General features: G+C 45.9%; 1 protein-coding gene across 3 annotated transcripts in view; it reads right to left on the minus strand.

Moving 5' to 3' along the window:
* STXBP3 (syntaxin binding protein 3) overlaps nucleotides 1-14,123 on the minus strand; it is an 83,634-nt gene that overhangs the window by 43,366 nt on the left and 26,145 nt on the right. Inside the window, exon 1 of one of the 3 annotated variants that reach the window (XM_050963457.1) lies at nucleotides 12,504-12,585. The exons of 1 other annotated variant lie outside the window; for it this stretch is intronic. In XM_050963457.1, the coding sequence (XP_050819414.1) occupies nucleotides 12,504-12,567 (64 nt within the window). In that variant the 5' untranslated portion in view covers nucleotides 12,568-12,585. Of the gene's footprint in view, nucleotides 1-11,812; nucleotides 12,145-12,503; nucleotides 12,586-14,123 lie in introns of those variants that run through there. One more of the 3 variants, XM_050963460.1, reaches the window with a different exon arrangement.

A 14,123-nucleotide genomic window follows, 5' to 3' on the forward strand; every position in this document is an offset into this window, starting at 1 on the left:
ATAGATCATTGCCTCGATACCGGTGGTGTTAGCCTCTTCCAGATCACTAATATTAGTGCGTTTGTCTTCACGTTTGATCTTCAGAATCTTACAAAGCCAGTGTTGATGGTGCCTCTCAAGGACCTTCAAGTGGTATCTGTAGGCTGTCCAAGGGAATGTCTACACTACGGGATTATTCCGATTTTACAGAAACTGGTATTTGGAAACAATGTATGAAGTCGAGTGCACACGGTCACACCAAGCACATTAATTCGGCGGTGTGCGTCCATGTATCGAGCCTAGCGTCAATTTCCAGAATGTTGTACTGTGGGTAGCTATCCCATAGTTCCCGCAGTCTCCCCCACCCATTGGAATTCTGGGTTGAGATCACAATGCACGATGAGGCAAAAACAGTGTCATGAGTGATTCCGGGTAAATGTCGTCAGTCAATCCTCCCTCTGTGAAAGTAATGGCAGATAATCATTTCACGCCCTTTTCCCTGGATTGCCCTGGCAGATGCCATAGCACAGCAACCATGGAGCCTGTTCAGCCTTTTTTCACTGTCACTGTATGTCTACTGGATGCTGCTGACAGACGTGGTACTGCAGTGCTACGTAGCAGTATCCCCTTGCTTTTGCAAGTTAGCAGAGACTGTTACCAGTCCTACTGTACCGTCTGCTGTTGTCATGGGTGCTCCTAGCTGGTCTCGCTGAGGTCGGCCAGGGGCACATGGACAAAAATGGGAATAACTCCCCAGGTCATTCCCTTCTTTACGTTTTGTCTAAAGGTAGAGTCAGTCCTGCTAGAATATCAGGCAAGCCTACTAAAGAACCAGAGAGGCAAATGGCCGCTCCGAGTCAAAGCCCCAGACATCCCGCAGAAATGATGAGCTGCATGCCATTCTAGGGGTGCCCCTGCAACAACCCCACCCATTGCTTCCCTGCTTCCCTCTTCCCACACCCCTCCTGGGCTACTGTGGCAGTTATCCTCCCATTTATGTGATGAAGTAATAAAGAATGCATGAATAAGACAACACTGACTTTATTGAAATAAAATGGGGGAAGACAGCCTCCAGCTGCTATGATACTCCAGGCAGGACTGAATCTCCAGGAGACAAAGCTTAAAAAGGGAATGACTGAGAGTCATTCCCATTTTTGCCCAGGCGCCCCCGGCCAACCTCACCGAGGCCAGCCAGGAGCACTCACAGGATGACGGATACCAGTCTTATTGCACCATCTGCCATCAGGAAGTGAAAGGGAGGGGATGCTGCTGTTTAGCAATGTAGCACCGCGTCTGCCAGCAGCATCCAGCAGACATACAGTGACATTGAAAAAACACGAGAAACGATTTTTCCCCCCTTTTCTTCATGGGGGGGTGAGAGGGGTAAATTGACGAGATATACCCTTAACCACCCGGGACAATGTTTTTGACCCTACAGGCATTGGGAGCTCAGCCAAGAATGCTAATGCTTTTCGGAGACTGCGAGGACCATGGGATAGCTGGAGTCCTCAGTCCCCCCTCCCTCCCTGAGCGTCCATTTGATTCTTTGGCTTTCCATTACGCTTGTCACACAGCACTGTGTTGAGTCCCTGCTGTGGCCTCTCTCTTGGAGATTTTTTCCATCTCCCCATACAGAGATCAGATTCAGTATCTCCTGCATGGTCCATGCTGGAGCTCTTCTTTGATTCTGGGACTGCATGGTCACCTGTGCTGATCTGCGCTCCACGCTGGGCAAACAGGAAACGAAATTCAAAAGTCTGCGGGGCTTTTCCTGTCTACCTGGCCAGTGCATCCAAATTCAGATTGCTGTCCAGAGCAGTCACAATAGTGTACTGTGGGATAGCTTCTGGAGGCCAATACTGTCGAATTGCAGCCACACTAACCCTAATTCGAAATGGCAATACCGATTTCAGCGCTACTCCCCTCACTGGGGAGGATTACAGATATCAGTATTAAGAGCCCTTTATATCGCTATAAAGGGCTTCGTTGTGTGGACAGGTGCAGGGTTAATTCAGTTTAACGCTGCTAAATTCGGTATAAACTCGTAGTGTAGACTAGGCCCAAGTTTCAGACCCAGACAACAATGTTGGGAGAATAACAGCTTGATAAACAGGAAGCTTGGTGTCTGTTCAAATGTCATTATACAAATTGAATCTATTTTCCCATGTTAAGTATCCTCACCCCTTTTTGTCAACTGTCTGAAATGGGCCATCTTGATCATCACTACAAAAGTTTTTTTTTCCTCATGATGATAATAGCTCATCTTAATTAATTAGCCTCTTAGAATTGGTGTGGCAACTTCCACCTTTTTATGTTCTGTGTGTGTCATAAACAGATAGTTAAGGGTTAATGTCTCTTTTACCTGTAAAGGGTTAAACAGGGACCCAAACACCTGACCAGAGGACCAATCAGGAAACAAGATACTTTCAAATCTGGGTGGAGGGAAGCCTTAGTTTGTGGGTTTGGGGTTTGTGCGTTGTTCTCTCGGGGTCCTGGATGGGACTAGAGGTGCAACCAGGTTTCTGCCAATCTCCCTGCTACAGTCTCTTATCTATTCAGAATAGTTAGTAAGTAAAAAAGGCGGTTATACTCTTAACTTGTTTTTCTTATTTGCAGATGTGTACTTGCTGGAAGTAGCTTAAATTGTGTTTCTGCTGGAGAAAGCTTCTTTCTTTTGTCTATAAGCTAAAAAACCCTGTATATTTACCATCTTGATTACAGAGACAGTTTTTATGTTTTTTCCTTCTTTAATAAAGTTTTCCTCTTTTTTTAGAATCTAATTGATTTTTTTTTGTTATCTTTTGTAAGACTCCAGGGAAAGGAGTCTGCACTCACCAGGGATTTGGTGGGAGAAAGGAAGGAAAAACCTGCTCTCTGCGTTTATCTCTGTATCTCTCTCCGGGGAAGAAGGGAGGGGGAAGGGGTGATTCAAGGAGTTGAATCACGGTGGTCTCCTAGTGTACCCAGGGCGGGAAAGAGCTGGGAGGAAGAAAAGGAGGGGGAAGGGAAATGGTTCATTCCCCTTTGTTGTGAGACTTAAGGAATCTGGGTCTTGGGGGTCCCCAGGGAAAGGTTTGGGGAGACCAGAGTTTATCAGGTACTCAGAATCCTGACTGGTGGCAGCAGTACAGGATCTAAGCTGGTAATTAAGCTTAGGGGAATTCATGCTAGTACCCATATTTTGGACACTAAGGTCCAGATTTGGGAATTATACTATGACTGTGTGTGCGTTATTATATACACACACACACACACACACACACACACAAATAGATCTAAATATCTATATGTTCCATTCTATGCATCTGATGAAGTGGGCTGTAGCCCACAAAAGCTTATGCTCACATAGATTTGTTAGTTTCTAAGATGCCACGAGTACTCCTGTTTTTTGCGGATACACACTAACACAGCTGCTACTCTGAAACCTGTTTGAATGTCATGATCTTCAAAAAACCCTGTGCCATAAACAAGAAAAAGCTACACTGGCACAGCTCAGGTGATGTTGAATTTCTGCTTCAATATCTGTCTTGGATGACAGATGACTTCCAAAGCAGAGGAAATGACTGACATTCTCCAGTGGCACTCCATTGATTTTGATAGATGGGGCATGTAATACCTCATTTGGAGAGAGCTGATAGCAAGACTAAAGTGCTCTATTAAGAGTGAAACCAAGACATGCATAAGCATCAGCAAACACATTCAAGATAGTTTGGAGATCTCTCTCAAAGTGGGCAAAGATTGCATTGTCATCAGCATACTGAAGTTCCACAATAGATGTGGTGCAAATCATACTCTTGGCTTTCAGCCTGCTAAGCCTGAACAGCATTCCATCTATTTCAATGCCAGCTGTAAACTTCCCAGCAATTAGGTAAAGAATGACGGCAATAAAAAAATCGCAAACATAGTTGGAGCCATTTGACTCCTGTTTGTACTTTGAAAGGTTCACTCTGGGAGCCAATGCTGCTCAGAACGGTCGCTTTCATGTTATCACAAAGCAATTTTAGGACATTGAAGTATTTATCAGGGCATCCAATCTTAGAAAGTACAGTCCGGAGAGCACGGTTATTCACTGAATCAAAGGCTTTAGTTAGAGCAATAAAAGCCATGTACAGAGGTCGGTTTTGCTCCCGACACTTTTCTTGCAGCTGCCGTGCTGTGAAGATCATATCCACAGTTCCACAACATGGTGGTTAACCACTCTGTGGTTGTATCTACATTTGAGTGGTTAACTGTTGATTATATATTAATGTTGTTCTGGCTGAATAAATTGTTGGTTGGTTAATAATAAGCAAGTGTCCTGATTTGAAAAATACTGTTCAAGTTAAAAGTTGACTTTAAAAGAAGCCAGTATTTGAACTAGTAAGCTAACAGTCTCTGGACTCAATAAATTGGGGGTCAGCCTACTGGATTCTATTAGATACTGCCAAATGCAGTTTGTTAGTCTTTAGTTTTAAAAATCTAACTAGCACTCTGGCAAATTCATAAATTCACCCTCCTTGCATGCTTACAAAGCACAACGGGATCCAGTCTGGTAGTTGCCTTTAGGTGCCACCACTTTATAAACGCTAAATAAAGAAGTCTGACTACACTATTTTGTTCTCTATTTCCAAAAAGCTCTATTTCAGTCACAAATATCCACTATGTTGAAAACCATTATGAAGTGTGTCAGACCATTTACTCAAAATGAAATAAAAGCAAAGAAAAAAAATCAGAATTGTCTGAAAACATGAACCAATATCTCAACCCACATTATTGCAGAAGTACTGCAAAATGCATAGTAAAGTTTCAGGAGGTAGGAGGGCATGCAGCTCAGAGGGCATCCATTTAGTGTTTGTACATATACCATGCCAGCCAGATCCAACAACCCAATATCTGCCATGATTACATGGCTGTATAATTTGTCCCCATCCCAACTATTTTTCTTCTTTTCACTAGGACAGAAATATGTAAGCAGTACAGGAGTAAAACTCCCTGTCTGAATCCCTTAAGGATGCCATATGCTGCCTCCTCCTTACTCAGGCCTTCCTCGATTTTCGTTCTGCATGATTTGTTTAGAATTTCACTAAAATGGAGATTGTGTCACACAACTCAGCTCTGTCACATTGCATAATTCAGCTCTTACTGTGCTGCACAGTGAGATCACTCAATTTCATGTTTACAGTTGTTTCAGAGGGGACATAACCTGGCATGCTATGTTCATGCTATTAATGAACAAAACTAGGGAGAGTTTTAAAAAACCTCAACTTCTCTACTTTTATAACCCCTAAAGCCCTTTATCATTCCTTGCAATTGCCTTATGGGTTGTTTCCCATTCTAATAATTCAACTTCCTTCCCATATTACACAATCCAAAGTTGTGCATAACGCTCCAGGTGTGGTCTCCTTAGACTTTTGTACAGAACCAGACCGTTCCCTGTGGATTTCTTCTCTTATTAATGTGTCAATATCTATTTTCTCGCTGTATTTGTGGCCAGAAACATAACTGGTAGTTTTAAGTTTGTTAGCTATGAGCATAAGAGACCTTTCCTGATCAGCACCTAGCACACTAATACATTGTTGTATCAGACCAGTCATTTTTATAACACTATACTTATTACCATACATTCTTCTAGATCTCAGTTTCAGAAGATCAGATGGGAATTTTTAAAGTGCAACCAAATCTGAAATAATTCTATTTTCATTCCTGAGAATGCTCAGCCCAGTGATCCAATTTTAAAAGTAGATCTTGCATTGTATAAAGACCACATTATAAAAATAAACTTATTCCTGGCAAATGTTTGCTACTATCATCTCAATTTTCAGTGAAATATATTTGTTTTAGTTTCTTGGCCAAGAAACTAAAACAAAATGTTTAAAGTACATGTTAAACCCACTTGCTAGCTCATGTCCTAAATCTCATCTACCTATTATTGGTATTAGTTGGCATTCCCACTCATGGCATCTGAACAATTCTTCCAAGTCATCAACATATCACATGAACATCACCCCTGTGGCACTCCAGCTGTCACATCCCCTGACCATGGAGCTGTACTATTCACCAAATTCACTGGCTTAGCTTGCCAAGGCAGTTGAGTATTTCATCATTAGTTGTTCTGAAAGCCTTCCGGTCTTTCTAGTTATCTATCTCAGGCATTTCAAATGCACCTATCATAGTATCTAGGCACCAACTATAAACGCAATTATGTCTAGTATTGCGCCTTTGTCCACACCCATTTCCTGAACACCTTTTAGAATTTTTTTTTAAATTACGACAAATACATTAGGTGCTACCTAACTGCTCTCTCTCCTTCTAAACTCCCCATACATGTTCAAATAAGTGTTCTTTTATGACATTTTTCTCTCTAAGTACCTCATTCTGTGAAATAATCAAGAGGACCCAACACACATCTCTGGCAGAATGGTGTCAGTGATATAAACAACTGTTTCATTCAAACCAAAATGCACTTTCAATTTCTCAAAAAAAAAAAAAAAATTTTTTTTTTTTTTTTAGATTTTCAGATTTGGTTCAAGTCAAAGTGATTTTGCTTCATTATTATTTTTTATAGCTGTAAGTGAACCAAAAAAGTCCATTATCTGCCCAGTTCTACTCCTTATATCTAACGCAGCAATATTTTTACAAGTTCAATATGCAAAACCATACCAAAGTGTAAACTCCATTTCCGCCTACATCTTTAATCGGATTATGCTCTCTCTTGCTCTGACAATGATGCCACCTTCAGACCCCCGCTTCATAGCCTCCTCTCATCCTGAGGTTTTTATCCATACTATTCCCTATGCCTAGAACAACCTAATACTAGCATGCCAGATCCCTCCTCACTTTCTTCAGCCAAATACCTCCTAAAAGTCCATTTTCTTCTAGAACTCCATATCAATGAAAGACCCAATCAATTCAACTTAATGTGAGAGAAGGGAAAGTAGTAAAGGAGAATAGTTCTAAAGATTAGATTATAAGCAATCCAAATATTAAGTACAAAATCCCATCTACATATACAAAATGATGGTGGTCTAAATTAGCTCTTACCACTCAAGAAAAATCTTGGGGTCACCAAGAATAATTCTTTGAAAACATACATAGTGTTTTTGACTGCTGCTGCACCTAACAATGTTTGCTAAGGTGCCACAAGTACTCCTCCTCCTTTTTGCTGATACAGACTAACACGGCTACCACTCTGAAACCTAACAATGTTAGGAACCATTAGGAAAGGGAAAGGTAAGATAGAAAAATATCATATCATTATATATAGGCATTGTGCACGCACACCTTGAATACCGCATGCAATTCTGGTCGCCCTATCTTGAAAAAAAATAGAATTGGAAAAGGTACATACAGAAAAGAGCAACAAAAATTATGTGGATGGAACAGCTTCCAGATAAGCACAGATTAAGACGACCAGGACTGTTCAGTTTACAAAAGAGATGCCATGAATGTTGTGGAGAAAGTAAATAGGGAAGTGTTCTTTACCCCTTCACGTAACAAACAGAGACCACCCGCTCCCCCCATGAAGTTAATAGGTAGCAGGTTTCAAACAAATAAGGAAGTACTTTATTTTGCAGAACACACTGTCATCCTATGGAACTTGTTGCCAGGGGATGTTATGAAGGCCAAAAGCATAACTAGGTTAAAAAAGGAATTAGATAAGTTCATGAAGGATAGTCCATCAACAGCTGTTAGCTAAGATGTTCAGGGACAATCCCATGCTTCTGTTATCCCTAAAACTCAGACTGCCGTAAGCTAGGACTAGATGACAAGGGATCGGTCACTTGTTAAAATGCCCTATTCTGTTCATTCCCTCTGAAACATCTAGCACCAACCACTGTCAGATAGCATACTTGGCTAGATGGACCATTGGTCTGACGCAGTACAACCATTCTTATCTTACATAAACAGAAACAAACAGCAATACCATTAAGTGGCGTACGTAACTTCAGTCAAATCTCAAAGTTGTTTTGCAACCCTCACCCTTCCTTCCCTTGTCCCCATACACAGTCACATTCACTTGTTGTTTCATATATATGACTAAAAACTCCTCAGACCCAGGTCTTATATATAACATTTATTTATGACATTAAATTAACTTAATTTGTAATGTTAATTTGCCTCACTGCTGTATAAACACATAATATTAAGAACCTAGCTAGATATACACATAATGTACTGAAAGTAGATTTAGCACTTGTTTACTCACATATTGAGAACCAAAATGACTCAGGCTATATCTACACTACAGAGTTTTGTCAACAAGTTATACTGCTTTCATTAAGCCGCTGTAGCATATCCACCCTATTCTCCTTGTGTCAACAGAGCACATCCACACTAGCAGCTCTTGCATCAACACAGAGAGCAGTGCACTGTGGATAGCTAGCCCACTATGCAACTGACTGCATAGTGCTTTGGGAAGGGTTTGCAATGCCTCATGGGGCAGGTAGAGCATCACATGATGCAGGTTTCTCGACCCTATCATTCCATGGGCATCCTCATAAATTGTCGCTTTTCAGCTGAGGTGGGGAGGGCCAATCAGCACTGTATGACAGGAAGTGTTGGGGGGGTGGGGAAGAAGAGAGAGAGACACACACAAACAGAATGTGTTGCGGAAGTGCAACTGTGTTGGCATACTGTCTCTAAGGGCTTGTCTACATCAGAAAGTTGCAGCGCTGGTGAGGGAGTTACAGCGCTGCAACTTAGGAGGTGTACACATCTGCAGGGCACCACCAGCGCTGCAACTCCCTGTTTGCAGCGCTGGCCGTACTCCCGTTTTGTCTCGGGTGTAGAGGATCCAGCGCTGGTAATCAAATATAGACACTTACCAGCGCTTTTCTTGACCTCCGTGGAATAAGCAGGTATCCCAGCATACCTGAGGAAGCCTCTGGTAATCAAGCTGGTCTCCTTCCCCGGTTTGCTCTCGCGTTCCCCGAACCCCGAGCAAGCAGGTCTCCTTCCCTGAGGTTTGCTGGGTGGTTCCGGGAACGCGAGAGCAAACCGGGAAAGGAGACCAGCTTCGCCGCGGTTTGCTCTCGCGTTTCCCGGAACCACCCTGCAAACCGCAGGGAAGGAGACCTGCTTGTTCGGGGAACGCGAGAGCAAACCGCGGCGAAGCTGGTCTCCTTTCCCGGGTTTGCTCTCGCGTTCCCCGAACCACCCAGCAAACCGCAGGGAAGGAGACCTGCTTGTTCGGGGGTTCGGGGAACGAGAGAGCAAACCGGGAAAGGAGACCAGCTTCGCCGCGGTTTGCTCTCGCGTTCCCCGAACCTCCCTTGAAGCCGCCCAACAGCGCTGCAGTGTGGCCACATCTAACACCACTTGCAGCGCTGGTTGCTGTAAGTGTGGCCACTCTGCAGCGCTGGCCCTATACAGCTGTACTAATACAGCTGTAACAACCAGCGCTGCAAAATTTTAGATGTAGACATGGCCTAAGTTTAGACAGCTTCTTGACAAACCTATCCTGAGACAGGGGTACACCATCACCCCCACATCAGCCCCCAGCTCTGCACAGCAGTCTCTCCCCCTTTCCCTCCCCCACAGCAGCAGCCTGCTCTGCCTGCCTATGGTTCTGTGATTCCTTGAGTTCTCCCAGAGCCTCCTCAGATGACTGGAGCGGCATCTCAGCAGCTCAATGCAGCACAGCAATCCCCACACCAGAACACAACAGTTCCACCCTCAACCAGCAATCTGCCTGCTGCTGTGTTCCTAGTGCAAGGGAGAACAGGAAGATTCCACCCTAATGATTTGCTCTTTGCTGCCCGAGCAGAAGGCATTCTCAGCTGTCAGAACTTCCCAGAGCTTTCAAAAGGGAAGGGCATATCAAGGGAGGCCAGTTAGGTCGACATAATGAAAGGCAGCATGTACACTGATGCTTTGTCACTTTAGCTATGCCGCAAAAAGCATTATGCCTCTTATTGAGGTGATTTTATTATGTCAGCAAAAAAAGCAGAGTTTTGCTGCCCAAAAGTAGCTTTATAGTCGGTACACTTCCTGTTTCGTCAGCAAAACACAACTTTTGCCAACAAAATTGTGTATTGTAGAGAAGGCCGCAGTGAGAAAAAACTGTACATTGGGAGAGGGCATGTGTTGGAGACTTTACTAGACAGTTAAGTATCTGCAGGACTCTAAAGAAGCCCTGGTTCCCCTTTTCCTTAAAAAAGGGTGTTGTACTTTTTTCAGGAGGGGGAAGAGTGTTGCCCCAGGACCACTGTCGGGACTCCATTTTTTATACCAACCCATAACTAGTGCACGTCTGATAAACATGAAGCTCCCACTATTACACTTCTCTGAAATGGTAGATCTCTTCCTGACTACCCAATTCCAATACTTCCTGCCTGTTATGGGAAGGGAAGGGGTGAAACAGTCCTTCTGACTGCTTCAAAGCCTTATTTTTTTGTTTGGGAGTCCTCCAATACCCTGTCCATCTCCCACACAAGACAGAATTTCTGATATTTTACCTTTCCACCAGCACTTCAGCTATTGAAGGGGACATATCTACTATATGCAGACTCATTTTTTCAGGGTGGGGAAAAATCATTCTCCTTGGACAGCAACAGTACCTGCCTCTGCTGCTGCTCAGAGTGACAGAAGATTGACTATTAGTGAAAATGGCAGAGATGTCTGAGTAGCAAAAGAAGTGCTCAGTCTCTTGGTATTCTCACTTTTTTGCTGCTTTGGAAAAATCTACAGGGACCACTGAAGAAAGATTCGGAATGTCACACTACATGGGTATATATAGGTAAGGTTACTTTCACAACCTTAAAGGCTAGAAACTCAGCTGCCATCTTACAACACCAAAAGAAAGTTTACATTCTGTGGACATGGCTTCATTCCCTTGCATTTTCCAGGAAAACTTTCCAGTCACCAGTGAGGAAAAACAACAAGTGACTTTTTCAAGTTCTGGATGACATACCCAATTTTCAATCTCTACATACTTCTGTGATAGCAACTCTCCTAGGGCTACCAAATTTGACAATAAGCATTGGTAATAAATGCTTTGCCCTCCTCATTTATTTCACATTTTCCAAAATGCACATCCATTTGTACTATCATATACAGCAAAATCTTTAGGTGCTAATTTTTTTTTTAAGTACGTTTTCTGATTGGACTTCTACTTTCCCAAATATACTGTGTTACTAGTATCAAGTTGCCAGAAGACAAATGTTCACTGCATCAAAAGAAAAAGTAGTATGAGGTGTTTTAAACAGCAGTTTTCTGACAAAAGTAAGTGTGCTAAGAAAAGTACAGTTCTGCTCATATATGCAGTCTAATAATAAACAGTGCTAACTGTATGTTCCTTGTGGTCATTTAGCAACAATTAAAAATAAAACAAAGTAGTCTGTAATTAACATTTGAGAATAAGAAAAAAAGTCTGTAGGAATACTTAAAGAATGTTTACTTGCACATATTCAGTAAAATTGACCATTATCTTGAAATATGATGAAAATCCCCTTTCACAGGCATTGACGCCATACACTAAAAACTGCTGCATTTGACAGTGGGTGCCCTCTGTCCAGAGTTGGCAACCTCCCACTTCCCTCAAAAGTCACTGAAAAAGGTGACTGTTCAGCTAGAGTACACAGTGCCAACTAACTTCAAAATTTGTCTTTATCAGTTTTTTCCTACAATAGATGCTCCACTTGGTGAGCCCTGTCAACACCATGACAACTGTTTTTGCCACTGATCATAGGAGGGAGATTAGAAAACACTGTGCTTAGAACAGTGTCAATGCTGCAGTTTTTGTAACAGAGCTATTCCCTTACAATATTCCAATTAAAAATAACGATCAAAACAAAGGCTAAACTAATTAAACTGGTAAAAATTGGAGCATATAGGAGAACTTAAGAATAAAGACCTGTTGCCAGCGTAGTAAGTCAGTGCTACTTCCCAGCATCTGTAGCACTTCTGTAAGGAAATAAGTTTGAGACACCAACAGGATTTCCCAGGCCAGTGAAGAAAGGACCCACATGGGGAAAATCTCATTTGTCAACATCACACAGTCTGTATTGCGCTTCCGCAAAACATTTACAACAGGCCCGTGCCTTCACCGACCGGGGACCCTCCCTGGAGCTCACGAAGAAGCGCGCGGCTCCGCAGCAGGGCCTTACACCGCCTCCAAATGCCTAGGCAGAGGCAGCAGCTCAGGCCCGGCAGTGCCAGCGGCTGTCTCCCGTTGAGGGAGGCACAGTCCATGACCCTGCAGCAACCAGCCCTTGACCCTGCCGCTCCGCACGCTCTCGGCGGCGCGCAGCAGGCCGCGGGCTCGGGCTCCGAGAGCGCAGAGGCGGAACGCAGTGACCCACCACGGGCTGGGGGCGGGGGCACGCGAAGGAAGGCCCCCAAAGGAGTGAGGGCAGGACCTCAGCCCCGGCTCCCCTCACTGGGGCTGCCAGGCGCGGCGCAGCCGCAAGGCGAGTGCTGGTGCCCCAGGGGCGGCGGGAGTCGCTATCTCGGCGCCGGAACCGTGTCAGCCCTTCCCTAGAGAGAGGGAGCGAGCAGCGGGAGCCCGACGGGACGGGACGGGAACGCGGGTGCCCCGGACTTACTCTGCCACACCAGGCTCTTGAGACCCCGCTCCCCGGACGCGGCCCCCACCGCAGCAGGCGCCATCTTACCCCCAGACTCCACCTCCACTCTGACGTCACTTTACACACTCCCCATCCCGTTTACGCTTCATCTGCATCACCCCACCCTCAAAGTCCGCCCTCTGAGTCCGCCGCAGCCTCGCTTTTGTCTGGGAGCCACGCCCCTCCGGCACTGCGCCGCGACGTAAGCCGAGCGCTGCTGGAGGGCGCCCCGGGGGGCAGGAGAGGAATGGGGCCTAGCTCGGAGCTGCGGGGAAGAAGACGGGCCGGAGGAGATGGGTGTGTTAGTGGGAGGGCGTGGCTGGGCACGGCTCCGAGCAGAGGCTTACTGGCGGGAACCGAGCGTTACTGGTGTCACTGGAGAGGGACATTATTCTCGTCTCCACCACAGAGCACTGGTGGACCAACACCAGAATCATGGTCCACATCCGACCAGGCCTGGGCTATCCCAGACAGACCCACACCTGCACCAGTGCCCTCCCCAGTATCATGTAGCACTCACTGACCATACTACTGCAGAACCTAAAGGCAATACAGGAGCAGCTGAGGGCTTGTCTACATCAGAAAGTTGCAGCGCTGGTGAGGGAGTTACAGCGCTGCAACTTTGAAGGTGTACACATCTGCAGGGCATCACCAGCGCTGCAACTCCCTGTTTGCAGCGCTGGCCGTACTCCCGTTTTGTCTCGGGTGTAGAGGATCCAGCACTGGTGATCCAGCGCTGGTAATCCAATGTAGACACCTACCAGCGCTTTTCTTGACCTCCGTGGAAGGAGGAAGCCTCTGGTAATCAAGCTGGTCTCCTTTCCCGGTTTGCTCTCTCGTTCCCGGAACCCCGAGCAAGCAGGTCTCCTTCCCTGCGGTTTGCTGGGTGGCTCCGGGAACGCGAGAGCAAACCGGGAAAGGAGACCAGCTTCGCCGCGGTTTGCTGGGTGGCTCCGGGAACGCGAGAGCAAACCGGGAAAGGAGACCAGCTTCGCCGCGGTTTGCTGGGTGGCTCCGGGAACGCGAGAGCAAACCGCGGCGAAGCTGGTCTCCTTTCCCGGTTTGCTCTCTCGTTCCCGGAACCCCGAGCAAGCAGGTCTCCTTCCCTGAGGTTTGCTGGGTGGCTCCGGGAACGCGAGAGCAAACCGGGGAAGGAGACCAGCTTCGCCGCGGTTTGCTCTCGCGTTCCCGGAGCCACCCAGCAAACCGCAGGGAAGGAGACCTGCTTGCTCGGGGGTTCGGCGAACGCGAGAGCAAACCGGGGAAGGAGACCAGCTTCGCCGCGGTTTGCTCTCGCGTTCCCGGAACCACCCAGCAAACCGCAGGGAAGGAGACCTGCTTGCTCGGGGAACGCGAGAGCAAACCGCGGCGAAGCTGGTCTCCTTTCCCGGTTTGCTCTCGCGTTCGCCGAACCACCCTGCAAACCGCAGGGAAGGAGACCTGCTTGTTCGGGGGTTCGGGGAACGAGAGAGCAAACCGGGAAAGGAGACCAGCTTCGCCGCGGTTTGCTCTCGCGTTCCCCGAACCTCCCTTGAAGCCGCCCAACAGCGCTGCAGTGTGGCCACATCTAACACCACTTGCAGCGCTGGTTGCTGTAAG

Source organism: Gopherus flavomarginatus, chromosome 7, assembly GCF_025201925.1.
Source record: "Gopherus flavomarginatus isolate rGopFla2 chromosome 7, rGopFla2.mat.asm, whole genome shotgun sequence".
Taxonomy (NCBI): domain Eukaryota; kingdom Metazoa; phylum Chordata; order Testudines; family Testudinidae; genus Gopherus; species Gopherus flavomarginatus.